This window comes from Lacerta agilis, chromosome 15 (genome assembly GCF_009819535.1).
Source record: "Lacerta agilis isolate rLacAgi1 chromosome 15, rLacAgi1.pri, whole genome shotgun sequence".
NCBI lineage: Eukaryota > Metazoa > Chordata > Lepidosauria > Squamata > Lacertidae > Lacerta > Lacerta agilis.
This window is the reverse complement of record NC_046326.1, coordinates 3740989-3761837: the sequence shown is the minus strand read 5'-3', so window position 1 is coordinate 3761837 and position 20849 is coordinate 3740989. Positions and strand designations below refer to the sequence as shown.

General features: G+C 42.0%; 1 protein-coding gene across 2 annotated transcripts in view; it reads left to right on the top strand.

Moving 5' to 3' along the window:
• Positions 1 to 20849, top strand: part of EBF2 (EBF transcription factor 2) — a 257342-nt gene that overhangs the window by 173005 nt on the left and 63488 nt on the right. For both annotated transcript variants that reach the window (XM_033171853.1, XM_033171851.1), the window contains exon 7: positions 4080 to 4161. In XM_033171853.1, the coding sequence (XP_033027744.1) occupies positions 4080 to 4161 (82 nt within the window). The remainder of the gene's footprint in view (positions 1 to 4079; positions 4162 to 20849) is intronic.

Below are 20849 nucleotides of genomic sequence, written 5' to 3'. Positions count from 1 at the left end.
ATTGTGTTAGAATAAATGGTTTTGAGAAACTTACAGTACATGCTAGTCAAAATGGTATGCCAAACATGTGTATATTAGAAAGTCACATGTTGGTTACTTTTCATGAGTTTTTATTATTATTGCAAATTGCTGCAGAACTAATTTTGAGATCAGAAATAGGAGAAACTAAAACCGACAGATTCATCTATCCATTCTCATTTTTGTGTTTAGATGGTGTAAACTCTGAAAATATGCTTAGGGGCCTTTTGTTTTCCCATTCTCTAGCAGTTGCACACAAAAATATGTAATGTAGCATAGGATAGTAGGTGACAAAGAGATCTGCTATTTATTCTGTAATCTCGTTGTACATCTCACCTGCCCAGTGTTTCATTTTGATTTGTACATCTTGTGCCCCCGAGTCCCAAAATATGGAAACATCCATGTGTTCCTGAGCATGTTTAAAATTTCCTCTTCTTTTTGAGTATTTTGAGTGTGGACCTAATATATTTATGACTGTATCAGATGGGCAACTTTGAAAAATGAACAGTTACATCCCCAAATCTGTAATTAATTTTCTCTTCTCCACCCCCACCCCCACCCCGATTTTTGGGTGACATTTACATCTGCTTGAGCGTATCCAGATGTGGTGCCAGTTTCGTGATTTTTCCATAGCACATATATAGTGCAGGCCAAATTGTATAACCGTTGGTGCTGTTGAGGGAGGACTTTGGAGGCAGGAGTCCAGGGTCCCACTCAGCAGAAACAAAACAGAGCTGCCTCACACCATTTTGAAGCAAGTGAAATAATGCACATTAGCAACTAAAAAAGCCCACTCCTAAAAATATTAATTCCAAAGCTAAAATGATCCCCTGTAAATAACCTATTGTAGGTTGCTTAGTCCTGGGACAAACTGTTGTCCTGCTGGATAAGAAGTCTTACCCTTCTTGCTGCACTGTTTCAATGCCCACGACTGCAGATGGGCAAATATGTTGATTCTGATTTCAGTTTCTGGTTTTACCAATCTTAAATTTAGTTCGCTACATTTCCCTAAGAATTGGTGATTTACTTTATTTTATTCTATTTAAAAAACAAACAAACAAAACCCCTCATGAATGTTTCGACATTTAAGTGTGCATTTCTCTTAATAGACACTTTTTTCAGGCAACATCCACATTTCCATGTTACTTTCACAAATATGTGTTTTTGTGTTGTTTTATTGTCTTTAAATAATATGTGTCTTTAATATAAAAATTTTAAATCCCCATTTTTGGGTCGGAGCACTGCATCCACTAAAACGTGAAGCAGTGTGAATTGCGAAGGTTAATTGTGTTTTTGTTCATGTATTGTTTTGGGGAAGGGAGAATTAGGTAGATTTGCATTAAAATGTGAACTCAACCAAATTTCTTCCCCATCCCTAGCTGCCATGCTATTGGCCTTAGCAGTAGGGCTCTTGGGTGTGTTGTTAAGAGGCCAGCTTAGCCCTGCTCTCAAAGCAATTTGCCTTTCCCCTCTCCCAACCTTTGCCCTGACTGACATTACCTAACTGCTCTGTTGAATTTCACAGTCTATTCTACCACTTCCAAATTTTACCACCTCATTTCACTCCACGTGTAGACCAGGCCTTAACCAATCCCTTTTCAGATTTCAAATCAAGTTCTAAGTCTCAGTACCTTTAAAGGTACCCATGCTGTTCATTCAGGTTTGGCGGGTGGTTGGGGGAAGGCACAACATGTCACAACAGATGCAATATTCAAGGGTAAAACTGAATTTTTCAAGTCAGTAAAACATTGCACTTTCAGTGCTGGGAACACATGGACTGCAACAGAAGAATCTGTAACCATGGTGGTAAATAGAGAGGCAAGGAACAAGGTTGAGTGAACTGGGCTACAATTATTTATTTTCACTTAAGAGATCTGTTTGGGATACTAAGTCCTTCAGCCATTCAGCCTTCCTTCCTGCTCTGCTCCCTCCTAGCACACTATAACTCTGGGAATATATTACAGGCTGCCCCCCCCCCTTGCTGGCAAGTCCCAGAGCCCTGTACAAAATTCAGTCAATATATGCACAAATCTCAAGGGCCCTTGGAGATTGTGTATATTGACCCAGAAATGTGCACAATTCCCTCCTTGTGGAAGGATTGTGTGCACATTCTCCATGAAGCCTGGCGAATGTGCACAATGGCCAGTTGTTATGCACATTAATCACTCAACTTACAGTCCATATACAGTATATAGATATAAAGATTACAGAGCGGTAAAGAAACAAAAACAAACAAGCTCACCACTTATGCAAGTATTCAAAATAAATAAATAATCTATTTATTGCTATGTCCCCTGCAAATATTACTTTCTCTAATACTTTCCAGTGTGGTGAAAAAATATGTGATGTGGAATGTTTTCCCATTCATATTTATAAATTGCATTTCTGTTCCCCTGGAGATCTGAGGATACTCTACATTGTTCTTCACTCCCTCATCATTTTACCCCAGCACCCCGGAAGATAAATTAGGCTGACAGGTAGAGACTTCCCCATGGTCAACCTGTGTGAGCATTACAGCAGATGAGGCTTTTAAACAAGCAGGTCACATTGGCCTTTGTGTTGGACCACACTCACTGGCCTCATGAGAATGTCTGCAAGCATCCCAGTCTGTCGCTTAATATCCATGTGCTGATTGGAACATCAGTGTGGAAGGTCTCTATGCATTCAAGTGTTGTGTGCTGGTGTTCTGCTTAATGCCTGTATATCAGGCTGTCCCGCTCCCTCCTCCATGCTTTAGTGGGGGAGGGGTGGCTCTGTGAACAGCTCTTACATGAATTTCATATTTTATGTAAGCTCCCAGCAATTGTATAAAATAATCTAAACTGAGAGAGAATTGCCCAAGGCTATTCAGTAAAGTTGATGAGCTGAGTAGGGATTTGGCCCTGTGTCCCTCCACACCAAAACTCAAAATTCTGTCCACTTCACCATGTTTGACCTCATTATGGCTTCTTCACTTTTTAAAGTATATACCTAAAAATGTAGTGTATGGATGAGATCATCACATAAAATTGCCTAACACGGAAACAGACCTTTAGTCCTTTGTCTCAGTATTTGCCACAGGGATGGGGAGAGCCTGTGACAACCCCCCCAAATGTTGTTGTTGTACTACAACACCTATCACCCCTGACCATCAGCATCTGGAAAGCCAAAGGTTCTCCAGCCTTGGTCTATCATGACCAGCAGTTGATCTCAGAAAGAGATCTTTTCCAGCACTGGTACTGAGATCCTCTTGTTGAGATGTTGAGGATTCAACCTGAGCCCATGTGCATCCAAAACATGGGATCTACCATTGAGGCACAGCCCTGGAAAAAAGCTCAGGGCTTTTTTTCAGCTGGAACTCACCGGAGCTGTGTTCTGGCACCTCTTCGTTGTGTTCTGGCAGCTTTGTAGTGCTACGCTGCCCAGTGTTTCATTTTGAATTTTGAATAATGGGCCCCCATTAAAAAAAGCTCAACAACTTTGGGTAGGTTCAACAAGTTCTAGCACCTCTTTTTCTAGAAAAAAAAGCTCTGCATACACTTATGAAAACACCAGGATTGGCTTCAGCTCCTCTGAATTTTATGCAAATCCCAATTCCGCATCCACATAAGGTGTGAATGTCACTTAGACCCAGATAAAGAGATACAAATTGCAGAGTTGCATTCATGAGTACACAAATACTTTCAGGGTTTTTTATGGGAGGAATTCTATGTCTATTATCTTTATTCTTTCTTTTTGTTTTATTGCTTCAATTTCCCAATGCAACTGTTCTTGCCTCTGTCCTCACATTGGAAGCTTCACCTATTGCATTTTGCCTTGCTTGTCTGTGAGCTAAAAAAATATTTTTATTTTTTTAAAGATCTCTGGTTTCTAATAGCACTAGGCATTTCTTTGCAGGGCAAATAAATTCCACCAGAAATGTCATTTTAATCTGTTTTAATTGACAGCATGCTTTTAAAACACTCTCCCGGTGGATTCTGCCACAAGGCACAATCATATCCGCACAAAGCAAGTAAATAATAACAGACACATTTTTTTTAAAAGTGGAAGATGTCACACACACTCTCTCTTTCCCCCTACAGATTCTTCTTAAAATTTTTCCTCAAGTGCAATCAGAATTGTTTGAAAACAGCCGGGAACCCTCGAGATATGCGACGGTTCCAGGTAAGTGTTATGGGATTCACTGTTAAGTAAGTTGTCTGTCTTTTCGCTTCCGTTCCTCGTCACTGACACTGTGGGTAATAAATGAGATGACAGTAAATGATAAACCCCATCATATATTGTTAAAGTTTTCCCTGCATTTGTCGTATTTAATCCTTGCTTCCCCCGCTTTCCCCTTCTGAATGCCCAGGAGGGCAAGTGATGTACCCTGCCAACTAGTGATGTATATTTGATTTGACACCCCAAAGCAAGGCACTTGCATGTACAACTGCCCATAGCAGGGACTGTGTTCGTGATAGGTAGCTGTCTCTGAATTTCTCAAAGTAGCTCTGTCTGTGAGCCATGCACAAGTCCAACACGCATGCAAACACACACACACACTTTAACATGCTCAGAATTGTCCATTCAAGTGCTTTCAAAACGGCAGCTGATCCAGGCATGGTCACTTTAAAGATCTTGCATGGTAAAGGCAACAAGGCCCATGGGACAACGACCCAGCTGCTTTGCAGGAAAATCTGCCACTGGTTTCATCATAGCTGTCGCTGATGTATTGAGAATACCAGCTAATAAAAACACAGAAGGAGGTGAAGTGTGTCAAGTTGGAAACATTGGGGGGGGGGGGGAAGGGAAGGAGGAGGAGGGGGCTGAGGAGACACAGGCACTAAATCTCATCTCTCTTTCTCTCTCCTTTCCACGCTGTAATTGTTTAAGGCTGTGTGCAGACGTAACACATTCACAGCAGTTCTCCACATACCACTCTAATGCCTCGAGCCTAACCACTCTCCATTTGATTCTGCTACTGTAGCTTGATAACTGAGCAAACATAATGAAAGAGTAAACACACAGCCTTGCTGCAGGTGATTTTAAGGGTGCTGGGGGTAGGAAACAGGGTTGCTTCTTAAAGAAAAACAACCCAGCAGGTTAGCTTTCAACCTGGAGAGAGAGAATTTATTCTATAATTCGAATCTGGTACTAAACCATCATGGTATGGTTTAGACAAGTCTCTGGCTGCCACATTCTGTACAAATTGTGGAGTTCCCAGGCTATCTTCAAGGGCAGCCTCCATATTACAGTAATCTAACCTGTGTGTGACTGAAGAATCAATGTAGCTTTCCTTATTTCCCATTGACACTTAAATTTGGCGCAATAAAGAGTATTCTTATAGTATTCCCAGATTTTTTTTGGGGGGGGGGGTCCACAGCAATTGCATAAATATTTCTCTGTTGTTGCTTTGATTCCTGATGTCTTCCCTTCCAGAATTCCACTTCTGGTTCTCTTGCAGTGTCTGCAGCTGCAAATGGCCTTTGTAATGGGAAGTCTTTGCATCTACCAGGGTGGAGGAGGGCATAAAGCTATTTACCGGTAAGCCTGTTCTGTGGGTTAAACCACAGAGCCTAGGGCTTGCTGATCAGAAGGTCGGCGGTTCGAATCCCTGTGACGGGGTGAACTGCCGTTGCTCGGTCTCAGCTCCTGCCCACCTAGCAGTTCGAAAGCACATCAAAGTGCAAGTAGATAAATAGGTACCGCTCCAGCGGGAAGGTAAACAGCGTTTCTGTGCGCTGCTCTGGTTCACCAGGAGCGTTTTTGTCATGCTGGCCACATGACCTGGAAGCTATATGCCAGCTCCCTCAGCCAGTAATGCGAGATGAGTGCTGCAACCCCAGAGTCGGACACAACTGGACCTAATGGTCAGGGGTCCCTTTACCTTTACCTTTACCCCTCCTTTGGCCTCTTAGTTTAGAAGCTCAGAGTGAATATGGCCAATGTTCAGTTATAGTCATACCTTGGGTCCTGAACGCCTTGCGAGTTGAGTGTTTTGGCTCCCGACCGCCGCAAATCCAGAAGTGAGTCTTCTGGTTTGCAAATGTTCTTTGGAACCCAAATGTCCCACATGGCTTACACGGCTTCTGATTAGCTGCAGGACCTTCCTGCAGCCAATCGGAAGCCGCTCCTTGGTTTCCAAAGATTTTGGAAGTTGAACGGACTTTGTTCAATTTCCGAGGTATGACTGCATTTGTTTCATGCCGAGACAGAAATCAAACCAGCAAATATATATTCACTGTTGTTTTTGTTTTTTGCCCACAAATGATATGTAACTGATTTACATCTTCCTGCTATTTGCATTGTGTTTCCTTTGCATTGAAATGAATGGGGTGGAATAACAACTTAGCTTTTATAAGTTACTTAATTTCACCACAGCAGATAACAAGATGGATAAGGTAGTTTTTGACAGATAGGAAATTGGCATTTGCACTCCGTAAGATCCACGATATGGCTGCCTTATCTATAAGAGCATCTTGTGTAGCATCTTCTTCTGCACATACATGCGTTTTGTGGCTCGAGGACCTCTGGCACTCCCTTCCCCCAGATGCAATACGTCAGCGTCAAACTACTTCTAAACTTCTTCAGGCACAAGCCTTTATGGCAAACGCTACTATGAATGCCATGCAATTTCCAGCCAGGGCTGTGTCCTCTCAAGCAGCGGAATGGAAACAGTCCTGCATGTGACAAATACAGGGATGAATGGAAAATGTTGTCCACTTACATTTCTGACCCTCAGATACCTTTAAGTGTATAATTTCACAACTGGCCTTCAGACCTGTGGTGCTTGTTGTCAGGGGCCTTTTTGGGGCCGACCTGTAGCATACACCTAGAGTTATGGGGCCTTGGAATGGAGTATACAGTAGCAGGAAGGTCTCCCTACTCACCTGAAAAGATGAGGCTTCAATGAAGGGGTAGATGAAATGCTACCCCTCAGCCCTGGCAGCATTGGCTCAACACCATTGGTTGTGAGCAGTTAGAATCTCTTACTATGGTTCCCTACTGCAGATCTTTTGTGTGCAAATGAATAAATGTGGCCCAGATCACCCAGCCTTGTGTCTTGCCTTCTTATTTACCACTGTAGTTGCAGCCCATGTGTTCCAAGCACTGAATATACAATGTTCTACTGACTTGGAAAAATTCAGTTTTAACCTTGAATGTTGCATCTGTTGTAACATTTTGTCACCCCAACCCCCAATAAAGTTGCATGAATAGTATGGGTACCTTTGATATATTAAAGTTTGAGACTTAGAACTTGGATTGAAATCTGAAGAGGAATTGGTTAAGGCTTTGTGTACACATGGAGTGAAATGAGGTGGTAAAGTCTGGAGGTGGTAGAATAGACTGTACAATTCCTCAGCACAGCTGCATTGGACTTAATAGTCTTAGGAGGCAACCTCTTTCAGTTTAAATGTGTGCTACTTTACTTCAAAATGTGTTAAATCATTTCTGCTACACTGAGGATCTGCTTGCTTCTTCTTCTGGGTAGGGCCCTTGACTATAGCTTCAAAACCTGTCCTCGCAACATAACTAGTACCATTTCAGATTGCAAGTGGAAATTCATCTTTACATGCTCCTTGTTTAATTCTCTCCTTGTGAGAGAATTTTAAAAATGTGATAGTGAATATGGTATTTTTTCTTTCTGTATTTTTTTCTGTATTCTTTCAGTATTTTTTCTGAGCTCCTCCCACTGCTACTCACTATGCACTGTAGATGCCCAGAGATTCCTGGATCCCACATTAAAACTCTATATGGTATATTAAAGAATGTGGAAAAAATACTAAAACTTATTCTCTTCTGAAGGGTTTCACACAGATGCTGGCAAGAGTTCCAATCAAGTGTTTTTAGTGTGAAGAATATCTCAAAACACCAGTAATGTTTTTGCAGCCCCCAAAATGCATGCTCTTTTATCTTTCATCCAACTTCTTCCATATGCCCTATATCAGCAAAAGATAATTTAAGTGCCAGAGATTATGATTTAAGTTACAATGGACACTTGTCAATCCTAAAAATGTAAGACCATCTCAGATTTGTTAAAACAAGATACATGCAGAATGAAGGAGTAAAGGGGGGGAGGTTCTTCATACTCTTGATTTAATTAAGTTTTAGAAACAGAAAAGTAGGTGAGGGGAACAAAAAGATCTGAGTGAATTTTATCTCTATGCTAGATCATGTACAGGTTATAGAAGGGTCATATATATGTGGTAGGGTGCTCATGTAACCTTGTATAGTATTAGAAACACTGTCAGAAGGGAACCCTCTCTTTGAAGGTAATTGATGTAGATATGGCACAAGGCTTTTTAGTGCCAGTACATGTCCAGGGAGAAAATCAATTCAGTTCACATTTAAAGGTAAACCTACCTCATTCGCACTTTCCCTAACAGTACATGAACTGGAGCATGGCCATCCTTTTAAACTCACCCATCCTGGAATTTTGCAATGCAGTTCTCCAGCCAGATGTGACATTCTTTTGTGGAAACCCCCTCCCCCTTTTCCAACAAGGCATTGTTTCATCAAATTAATTGGAAATATCACAAATGCATTGAGATTGAGATTGAATGATAAAAAGACTAGTTGACTATTTCTAGGATGCGTCTTTGAGAATAGGATGTATAATTTCCTGGTTGTATCCAATAAAGTTCTACACAAAGTAGACCCACTGAAATCTATGGACATGACCTATACTTGAATGACTCGTGTCCCCTTAATGAATATTAAAAATTCACGCTCACCATAATTACACAAGCATTTGTAGATTGAGGCACACTGGGATGAATTCAGCGATTTATTACAATATTATGCATGAGTAGCTCCTCCATATGGATCTAGCTTATCTGAATGGACACTTCCTTGCATATGTGGGATGGTTGGAACAGAATGGGACAGTCTGCCCACTCCAGAGGTCTGTATGTACAGCAACACACATATATGGCCCTGGAGCAAATCTTGTAGATATCCCAAATCATTTATTTTTTCCTCCTTCATGGTTCTAATTTGGGAGGAGGGAGTAGCAAAATACATTACCTGCAAGTTGTTAAATTAATCTAGTTCTGATCCTCTAAACTGCTTAGGCATATTTGAAAGCTCTGTGGAGACAGATTTTTCTGAGATTTTTGAGACTGAATACATTTTCTCAATGTATTCAGCTCCTTTCTGGTCATGTTTCACAGCAGCGAAAATTACATTCTATTATACAGTCGTACCTCAGAAGTCAAACAGAATCCGTTCTGGAAGTTCATTCAACTTCCAAAACATTCGGAAACCAAGGAGCAGCTTCCGTTTGGCTGCAGGAAGCTCCTGCAGCCAATCGGAAGCTGCGGAAGCCACGTTGGACATTTGGGTTCCAAAGAACGTTCACAAACTTGAACACTCACTTTTGGGTTTGCGGCATTCGGGAGCCAAAACGTTTGACTCACAAGGCATTCATCAACCAAGGTATGACTGTATTCTCTTACTACAGATTTAATAATCTGGAATGAATGTCACAAACCCTCTAGATAGAGCTCACTATCACTTGATTCAACATTATATATACTATATTATTCTAGCAAGGAGCTCACTATTGCACACCTGATGTCTTCCTCTGAGGTAAGTTAGTCTGAGAAACTGTGGGTGACACAGCTTTTCCATAGGCAGCAGCGTGAGGTTAGCCAAGAGCTCAGAATCAGGAACTGTGGGACACTTCTGTAGGACAAGCCAGGTGACAAGGCTGAGGAAGCAAGCTAAAGGTCTAGATCAAAGGGCAACCAGAAGGCAGAAACAAGGAATGAGCCAGAACTGTGTTGGAGTTGTTGCAAGTGGAATCCCTTGTGTATAGTAGAAATGAATTTGCTCTTCACCACAAGGATGAGTTTCAAAGATTTACTGGAAAACAGTTACAAATAAATGTTACATAATACAAAGTAACACATTGCTCTTAAACAATGTCATTACATATTCTTTTTAGCCCTTAATAAAGCTGAATAAACTTTCCTCTCTCTGTTCCCAGAATAGAATAGAATAGAATTTTATTTACGGCCATAGGCCCATACAGAGAGAGATCCTAAGTAACATTCTTGTATCATCATCACAGAGCTTTTGCTTCTGCTACTGCTGCTGGTTCCATCAGCTGACTTTTCAGGATTCATCTCCTCCTGTTAAAGATCTCTAGGATTCCAGTGATGAGTCATCAATTATTTCATAGCATTTTAAATGCAATGCATTCAAACCATATCATTTTATGCATATAAAACTTTTCTATGTTTATCAAACTGGATGTCTTTTCTGGTTCAATCTTACACTCTTCGCGGGCAGGGTTGGCACCATCAGGCTTTTGCTGAGGCCCACACCCCAGAATGGGCACTCACTACTAACCTCCTAAGCCTCCTGGTATTGCCACTTTTCTTTGTCAAGAGAGGGCAGTGACAGAAGCAAGGAGAAATATCAGTTTCACTTGCTGAGCATTGGTGAAGGTTGTCTCCTCATAGGTCAAGCAAACAGGCAGCAGCAACAGTGATTGTGGGGCAACCAAGTGAAGGCTTAATGCTATTTTGCCCAAGGGCCTCTCAAACCCTAGAGCTGGCACCTTCTCATGTGACCTAATCTCATGCCTGTTTTGTTGTTGAAACAAGGCTTCTCAAGAAGACCTGTTTGTTTAGCACTCATCCTGATTTGCTTACATAAAATTTCTGCAAAGGTTAGACTGCATCTGGTATTTACCGAGCATTCATTCAGATTTGCTTATGGGGAGGTTATATGACAATGACCATTCATTCCACATTCATCCTAAATTGCTTATACAACTTCCTATTAATATCTTGCCCATCCCACACTTTTTCAGTGCATTTCCCCATCATTTTTCTAATCACAAAATGTCCTTTCTTTTTTGAGCACCGGTGCAACAGAGCGCTTTCATCCAGCTTAGTTTTGCTAACCTAAAGTTCTATTATGTGCTTGAATCCATCCCACAAAATACAGAGTCTGGAGGTGACCAATCAGTATATCCTCTGAATAACCAACTTACATCTTCCACAGATCTCTGGGAAAAGTAAAAATTTAATCCAGCCAGGTTTCCAAATTAAACATATCTCTTACCGTTATTTAGCCTCTATTATTGTATGAACCCCAAAGTGATTAGGCAGTATTAACAATGAGTTAATTCCTGTTAACTAAATTGTTGCATACTCACAAAGACAAATTCATTAGTCATTTTATCTCTTCCTTTCACACTGGAACCCCAATGGATAACTTTGGGAAGCTTGTCTGAATGGAAAGAGAGACCAGAATTGAAGGCTGCTGTGACTTGTTTTTCTTCTTCCCATGATGAAAATAACAATAATAAATATTAAAATTTAATAACATAGCAACTTTTGCCAAACTAGAAAAATATGTTAGTGTAACTGAGCAGTTATAAGGGAAAGTACATCATGAATTTCGTATTGTTTCCAGATGTCCGGTGCTATAAAGGATCCCCACCCCTCTCTTGGAACCATAACAGGATTCCACCCCCACCATTTCACTGAGGGATGAGATAGGCCGCACAAATTCTGGACACTCATTGGGAACACAAACCTCAGAACAATTCTAGCAGAAGAATATCCTTGGAGTACATTGATGACACCATTATATTTCAATTAGTGCTGGTTCTCACAGTGGTTCCCCACTAATAGCAAACTCAGGTGCCTGTGTGCCAATCAGTCTGAGAGCAAATAAATGAGTGATTCCTACATGCTTTGCAGAAAGAAGAGGGCATTTTAAGGACCAAAACAGGCACCTGTGAGGTCCCATTATTTAGAGAATAATGTTGGCGATTAACTCTAGAGAGAGAGAAGCAACTATACCCTCTTAGACCCCCCCATCACCTGATTACAACCTTGTTCTGCTGCATGCACAGACATATTTTAATCTTAAAACCAGCAAGTAGTGAACAGGTAAGTGTGAACAGGTAACTTGTAATGGGACATGAACTCCTGGATGTAACTATAATGTGCAAGTGTGAGAGAGAGAATACATGAGCAAAGGTGAAGGCAGATCCACTCAGCCCCTGTATTAAGTGTATATTTACAACATAAGAATTAAATTAATGCCACCAGTGTTTAATCTTGGCTGGCAAAAGCGAACCCAAACTAGAAAAGTGTCTTCCAGGAAGGCCTTAGCCTGACATCTTGCTTAGCTATACAAGCAATACTTGCCTATGGTGTTCAGCAGTTATACTAACAGACCTAGATCTCCAGGGATGTCAGTCCAATGCCTTTCACCAGCCTTAAATACCCTTAAAGAAAACAAAAGCATGTCATGTTTTATGATAATGGGTGAACAAGTGGTATTGATGGATATGCCATCAGGAGGGCATTGGCAAAAGAAGGGAGGGGGAAAGCACCTAAATGGTTAACAAGATAATGGTAAGAAATATTGACCTTGATTTGTTTAGCTAAGATGTAAAGATTTCTGAAGGTCAAAGGTTTTCTTGTGTAGTGTTTTGGAGTCTAACTGTGCCTGACCCTCTAACATTAAGTTGCTGCGGCCTGCAGTTTTGAAGAGTGAAGCGAACAAGGGGGGAAAGGAGAAGGGGGAGAGAACAGGAAATGGAGTGAGGTGTTTCAGGAAGTTGTCAGGAGTTGACTGATTGATTCCAGATGGAAAGGGTCACCCTCCATGACCCAGGAAATGCTCACTGGGGGAAAGCTGTTGGCTGGTGAAAGGGGGAGGGCCTGGGAGCTGGAGACTATAGAGGAATGTCCGCTTCCTTTTTTTAAAAAACAAAACAAAACACAAAAATCATGGACTTTTAACTCTTCAGTATAAAACATGCTTGGCAGTGGTCTATTTTCGGCATGAGATTTGAGTGGAGCTATGTCTCAACTTAAAATTTTTAAATAGTTCAACAACCTCAGATATGCTGACGACACAACCTTGATGGCAGAAAGTGAGGAGGAATTAAAGAACATTTTAATGAGGGTGAAAGAGGAGAGCACAAAATATGGTCTGAAGCTCAACATCAAAAAAACTAAGATCATGGCCACTGGTCCCATCACCTTCTGACAAATAGAAAGGGAAGAAATGGAGGCAGTGAGAGATTTTACTTTATTGGGTTCTATGATCACTGCAGATGGTGACAGCAGTCAAGAAATTGAAAGACGCCTGCTACTTGGGAGAAAAGCAATGACAAACCTAGGTTTTCCCAGTAGTGATGTATGGAAGTGAGAGCTGGACCATAAAGAAGCCTGATTGCCAAAGAATTGATGCTTTTGAATTATGTTGCTGGAGGAGACTCTTGAGAGTCCCATGGACTGCAAGAAGATCAAACCTATCCATTCTGAAGGAAATCAGCCCTGAGTGCTCACTGGAAGGACAGATCCTGAAGCTGAGGCTCCAATACTTTGGCCACTTCATGAGAAGAGAAGACTCCCTGATGCTGGGAAAGATGGAGGGCACAAGGAGAAGGGGACGACAGAGGATGAGATGGTTGGACAGTGTTCTCGAAACAACTAGCCTGAGTTTGGCCAAACTGCGGGAGGCAGTGGAGGACATGAGTGCCTGGCATGTTCTGGTCCATAGGGTCATGAAGAGTCAGTAAAATATGTTGTTGTGGTGGTTACAATAATGCCAAGGTAGTATACGATAAAACAACTCAATACAAAACAGCAATTCAAAATGAATTCAGTATACAATAAAACCAACATATCATTATTAAAGTAGTCGGGAATCATTCATCTGGTATCAGGAGCCCCTGAAAGCTACAGTAGGTATATTTCAAAGTAGATGAATGATTCATGGTGAAGGAGAAGCTTGGGTGGAACATGATGAAGATTCATCTAGTACTCTCTCTAGCCCTGTGCCAGAAAATGTCTCCTGCATTCCCCCCCCCCCCATCATTGTCCATTAACTAATGGAAAAAAGAAATTTCACCTGAAAATTATCAAAGGGCTTGATAAAAAGTTGGTGAAATTCTCATGGGATGCAAGTGGCCAAGGGGTCTTTGTGAGTGTCTCGTCTTTCATTCTATGAAGCATCCCACCAGTGATCTGCACTCTGCAGCCTTCTTGGGAGTCTGCACTTCAGTCAAAGCCCAGGGAAGACATCATGATGTAACTTATTCCATGGGGTGGAATGGAAAGTGAGGGCAACCCAAAAAGCTGTAGAGTGCTGGAGAAATTTTTGATGGAAAAGAAAACACATACACTACCCTTGACCACCTGTCAGAGAACAGGTTTATGCCACACTGCAGACCAACCAAAATTCCAATGAATTTCTAAAGTGCCCTGAGAATGAGTTACATAAACGGAAGCCTCTTTCACAGAGGAAGAAAACTTTTGAGAAACTAGAAGACAGATTTTGGCATAGCACTAGTTTGCCCCTAGTATCCAAAAATTAGAGGTACACTCAGAGTTGACCCATCCATGAAACAAGGTGAGGTGACCACGAGTCGCAGGATGCACAGGGGCAGCAGATCTGGCCCCCAAGGAATACATCACCCACTGCTGCTGCTGCTGCGGTGGCAGCAACAACTAAGGCTGTTGGAGGCTGCATCTGCCTACCCCTTGCCAGCACTCTTGGTGAATAGGGGGTGCTGCTGGTCTCCTACCACCTTTCTTCCTGATGTAGATCTTTATTCCCCTTTTGTTCTTCACTCACCCCTTCTTCCCTGGCCTTGGAGTGGGGCATGTTGCCATTTTGTGGTTCACCTCAGGTGCCAAAATGTCTTGGGTCAGCCCTAGGTACAGCACCTCTAATCAGAGGCATACTGAGTGTGCGTGTTCCATTCTTAGTGATCACTTGGGATATGCAACAAAATATTGCAATATGGAGTGTTGTTTTTCAAGATTCCAATCAGCCGTGCCGTGTTACGGGATACTCCATTTCCTTCTAGTTGTCCAAACTACAAGAAGCAAAGGCGGGGGGTTGGAATCTGTTTTGTTATTTTTGTTGCAATACACAGCATATTTGTGTACTGTTCTGGTGGACACGCGTACTATGAGCTGTGAATGTCATATGGTAATGATGGCTGTAACGGTAACAAACATGTTAGAACCAACATATGCCAGGGACTGCTGTGCCCATACTGATTTGGCAGTTTGAAAGGTACGTTTGTTGAGCATTTCCCTTGCTGTCCTACAGTATTACTGCCAAGGTTTGAGAGTGCAGATATGGAATATACACAGTTAGGTGTACCTGGGCTGTTCACATACCTGTATATGTATTCTTTGGCACTGAGATACTGGGTGAGAACCAGGCTGGGGAGGGAAGAGCTCAGAGCATCCAAGCCTGCAATAAGGTAGTGGGGCAGTCAAGTTTCCTACTCCACATGCTGTTTTTGTTGTAAAAGATAATACATTTCCTCACCTTAGTTTATATCAAAAATGAAGCAGAACCATGAGAAAACAAACATGGCTGCCACATCACATCTTCTCCGACCCCAAATCTCTCACTACATGATTGTTTTTGATACCTTCTGCTGCTGCCACCTCCAGTCATATTAAATTAAGCACACACACACACACACATGTAAAAATATGCTAGAATGATCTGTGGTCGACTGTATGCTTCCGGTGTATATATAAGTTTATACCTCTATCCCAGTGGGTGTGTATAATATAGTCTCCGCTTGTGCATGGTTGGAATTGTGTGTGTGTGTGTTATGTATGTGCAATAATATACGTTTTGATTTACATTTGGTTACAATTTAAAATCTTCTCGTAAATATTTCAGACACTGGAATAATTCAACCTTATTCCCTTGCCACTGAAGTGTGGTCTGGGCTGGCCAGCAAGAGATTAAAATTTATTTCCATTGTTTAAGAGAAAATAATGAAGTGCATCTGACTGGGCTCTCTTATGTCACAGGGGAAATGTTCACTTTGGAGCAGAGTCCCAGCTCCACCCAAATGCACAATGATGAAATCTATTGGCACATGAAAGCAACACATTTTGTGGCGGGAATGCGAGTACAGCATTAATGTGCAGTATGACAGGCACCTTTTGGAATGAATTAAGTTCATCTTGAGAAGACAAAGCATTCTTTCAGTCAGCATAAAATTCTCCCAGAGAGCAGGTTTCCCTTCTGTGGGCCAAGAACAGTTTTGTCAGCTGTTAAAGCCAGAAATTCTCTTTCTGAAAGTGGGACACACAGGTTTGACAATATTCCCACACAGGGTTAGCTTTTTATTCTTCAATGAATGCATATTGGTCTATGGAGTATGGGTGCTTTCAAAATTCTCCTCTGAATTTCTCTGTGGGTTTTTGAGATCTGGAGTTTTGAGATCTGGAGTCTTCTTTCTAAAGTGAATTGATGCACTGGCCACACTCCATTATCCTGTTTGGCTTTTTAAAATACAAATTTTGTACTAAGAAGAACCCTACTGGATCAGGCCAAAGGTCCATATAGTCCAGCAATCCATTTACACACTGGTCAATGGGATGCCCATGAGAACCTAAGCATGAAGCCCTCTCCCTACTTTCAGTCCCCAGCAACTGATGTTCAGAAGCATACTGTCTCCGGCAATCAAGGAAGAATGTAGCCTCATGGTTAGTAGACAGCGACAGCCTCCTCCTCCTCCTTCTCCTCCATGAATTTGTCTAACCCTCTTTTCAAGCCACCCAGGTTGGTGGCCATCACTACATCTTGTGGGAGCAAATCCCACAGTTTAACCATGCACTGTGTGAAGAAGTACTTTATTTTATCTGTCCTGAATCTTCCAACTTTCAGCTTCACTGGATGTCCCTGAGTTCTAGTATAATTACGGTAGTTTTGACTTTTTAATCTTAATCCTTCAGGGGAACTCTTGGAGCATTAAGGCCAATGCCAGTCTGGGCTCCATTGGGAATAAGGGCAGAAAATAAATTTAATTAATAAAAAATTTTAAAAAGTGGTGATAAGAGAAAAAGCTCTAGGCTTTGCTGACAAATAAAAAATGAACAAACCACCAGGTCCAGATGGCATTAAAGAAGTTCTTAACTCAAATGTGAAATTGGTGATTTTCTTACAAAAAAAGTAAGATAAACACCCATACCTTAAGATTAATACCCATACCTGACCAATAACACATTATTATTATTATTATTATTATTATTATTATTATTATTATTATTATTATTAGAGGTGAGACATTACAGGCCAGTTAGTTTAATATCTTTCTGGTAAAACTGGTGAAAAGCTTTGTCAAAGATGGAATTACCAAACATACAGAAGAATAAGTCTTGCTGAATAAGTGCCAGCATAGCTTCCTCAAGTCCCATCTAACTAACCTTTAGTGTTTTGAGTGGGTAAGTAAGCAGATGGATAGACATTGTGTACTTGGACTTCTGAAGAACTTTTGAAAATGTCCCTGAGTAAGATGAACAATTGATGCTTTTGAATTATGGTGCTGGAGGAGACTCTTGAGAGTCCCATGGACTGCAAAAAGATCAAATTTATCCATCCTTAAAGAAATCAGACCTGAGTGATCACTGGAAGGGCAGATCCTGAAGCTGAGGCTCCAGTACTTTGGCCACCTCATGAGAAGAGAAGACTCCCTGGAAAAGACCCTGATGTTGGGAAAGATGGAGGGCACAAGGAGAAGGGGACGACAGAGGATGAAATGGTTGGACAGTGTTCTTGAAGCGGCTGGCATGAGTTTGGCCAAACTGCGGGAGACTGGAGGATAGGGGTGCCTGGCATGCTCTGGTCCATGGGGTCACGAAGAGTCGGACACGACTGAACGACTGAACAACAACAAATGAACAGTCATGGGGCATGAGAACTGGTCCTTACAGGATCAGTAAATATGATTCCAATCTAAACAAGTGAGGCAAAAAAATCTAATTTCACACTCACACTGATGGTGTCTGAACTAGTGGGGACTGACCAGGAAAGAGAAGTCATGACAGTTCCATGAAAACGTTGACCCAGTGTGTGGCAGCTGTGAAAAAGGTGAAGTCCATGCTACAAAAGGAACTGAAAACAAGGCTGCCAATATCACGATAACATTATAGCAATCTATGGTGTGACCACATTTGGGATACCATGTGCAGTGCTAGCCACTGCACCCCCAAAAAGATATTGTAGAGGTGGAAACGGTTCAGGAAAGGGCAACCAACGTGATCCCGGTGTAGACATAACTCCCCATTTGACACCACAAGATGTAGTGATGCCCATCACCTTAAAAGAGGTTTGGACAAATACATGGAAAATAAGGCTATCAATGCCTTGTAGCCCCAATGACTATGCTCCTCCTTCAGCAACAGAAGTAGTATGCTGAGGGGCACAAGTGGGAAAACACTGTTGTGCTAATGTCTTGCTTCCAGGATTCCCATAAGCATCTAGTGAGAACGGGATGCTGGACTAAATGAGCCTTTGGTCTGATCCACCAGGAGATTCTTCTTCTTCTTCATTGATATTACTTTAGCCATATGGCAGTTACGGCTCCCATGCAGCTAGAGGCTACATTAAAGAGCCCCCTTTTCACAATCATAAGGGGTAAAACCTTTTAAAAAAAAAAGTAAAGAAAATTTGATTTTGAGGTGGGAGGAAATAAAAGACGTCTGCTTTTCAGGTAAAATAGTTCTGTCTGATTATATGCTACAGTAGCCCAGTCAATTGCAAAGGAGCTTTCCCCTGCTGCCCCATCCTTAACCCCATCTTGTTGTCTTCTGTAAGCTTAAAGACTTAGGTTTCACTCCTGAAAATCTGCTCTCTTCCTCAAAACACTGGGATAGGAGAATGCTGGTAAAACCATTTCCTGTCATTACAATGTAGACCTGTAATTTGCAAAGGAGATCCCCATTCCCCCTGCTGATCCTGAATTTTTTACTTTAGATAGGCAAAGCTGTTCCCTTTCCTCTATTCCTCTCCCCCACTTTAGCCTCTTCCTTCTATGGGACGCTTAGAGATATAGTTTCACTTTTAGTAGATGCTTTTCTGCAGGGGTTTTTTATTTTTTAATTTTTTTAAACTGGTTCACCAAGGCACCATGAAGTGCTTCACAATCCCTGCCTTGCTTTGGACAAACCCAACATCTCTAAAAGGCACACCACCTCAACTCAGGATTCAGTATTAGCTTTAGAAAGCCATTCCGCTTCCGAGTGGGATGGTGTTGCGGTCAGATCACGTGGCCTCCACACACAGCAGGGTCATGGCCCCTGGCTGACCAATCTGGCCAGTCGGGGTGTGTAGCTTACCCCCCTTTTAAACCGCAGAGCAGCAAGGGGATCTCCCTCTTGTTCCGGCCTCCGCAGATCTCCTGCCCTCCCACGCTCTTTTCATGCGTTCACTATATTGGCCTTGCTATGGACCTTGGTTGGTCGCCATTGAGGGGCCTGGTAAGAATTTTTCCACTTGGCAGATTGGCACCAGGCGCTTGGTTTTCATCTACATCATAGCAATTGTCACAACTTTGTAAGGTTTGGCAGTTAGGCATTGGTAAAACCTTGTTCAGGGGAGGGGAGGTGTGGCCATCGCCTGCCCCTCCATGCTAAAAGGTATTCTGTTAAAGGAAGGACGTGGTCTCTGTCCGAAGCCCAGACAGTGGCTAAGGCCATGGCACGACCCCTATCGGTGACCTTGGGGGAGATCCTAGTTGATGTGCATCAGCAGAGCTCCCCTTACTGGTGGTTAACCCTTGTGAGACTTCCTGCAGGCGGGCAGGAGTCAGATATAGTTGATTTAATTCCAGTGCCTAAGCCAATACTGCCCACATTCTGTAACCAATAAAGTTGTGTCCTAAATTTTGCCCATTAACCTAAAATATGGTGTCCACGTGTTATTATTCAACATAAGGGGGGCATGGGGTCTTGACACACAACAAAATCCTCTGGAACCTGCAGTTGTTCTGTTTTGATTTCCGCACACTGTGGAGACTGTTGCACCTGCAGAGTTTGCCACTGGTGTAATTTCTTTCCATTTCTTCTGTCTCCCTTCTGCACATTGATCAAACAAAAGGCACTTTGATAGGCTCATCTGATTATCTGCTGGTGTGATTGGATAATTGTATGGCCGTACATGCTGTATTGCATCAGTGGTCTTTTGTAAGGTAAAAGGGGGAAGAAGGATAAATGGAAGAGCAGAGGAACATGGGATGCTGCCTTATCCTGGATCAAACATGTTTGTCCATCTAGCTCTGTTTTGTCCCCAGGGCTTCAGACAGTGTCTCATGCAGTCCTACCTGGGGATGCGAGGGATCGAACCTAAGACCTCCTGCATACAAAGCAGATGATCTATCACTGATGCTCTGTTCCCTTTCCCTGAAATAAATTACACATTTGCTGGTTTCAGAATCAATTTTAGAAATGCTTGGAAATAGGGTGGAACAGGAAGCTGGACCAAGCAAACTTAGAGAACAATGGTGGAATTGAACTAAGGAAATTAATAATAATAATAATAATAATAATAATAATAATAATAATACTCTGCCCATCTGACTGGGTTTCCCCAGCCACTCTGGAGAAATCTATTCATTGTATGGTTCTGCATCTCAAAATGGAGGTGTAGAATTGGAAAATGTGCCAGATAAGACAACCACAATTATTAGGGGGCTGGAGCACTTCCTGCATGAAGGAAGATCACAATGTTTGAGGCTTTTTAGTTTAGGGAAATAGTGACAGGAGGGGGCTTGATTGAGGTGCTTAACTTTATGCACAGTGGGGAGAAAGTGAATTGAGAGAGCTTTCTCTCATAATATTAGAATTCAGGGAAATCCAATGAAACTGACTGGAAGGCAATTCAGAATAGACAAGCTGAAGTACTTCTTCACACAGTACTATGGAATTCACTGCCAGAAGATGTAGAAGAAAAGAAGAAGAGTTTGGATTTGATACCTCGCTTTATCACTACCCGAAGGAGTCTCAAAGCGGCTAACATTCTCCTTGCCCTTCCTCCCCCACAACAAACACTCTGTGAGGCGAGTGGGGCTGAGAGAC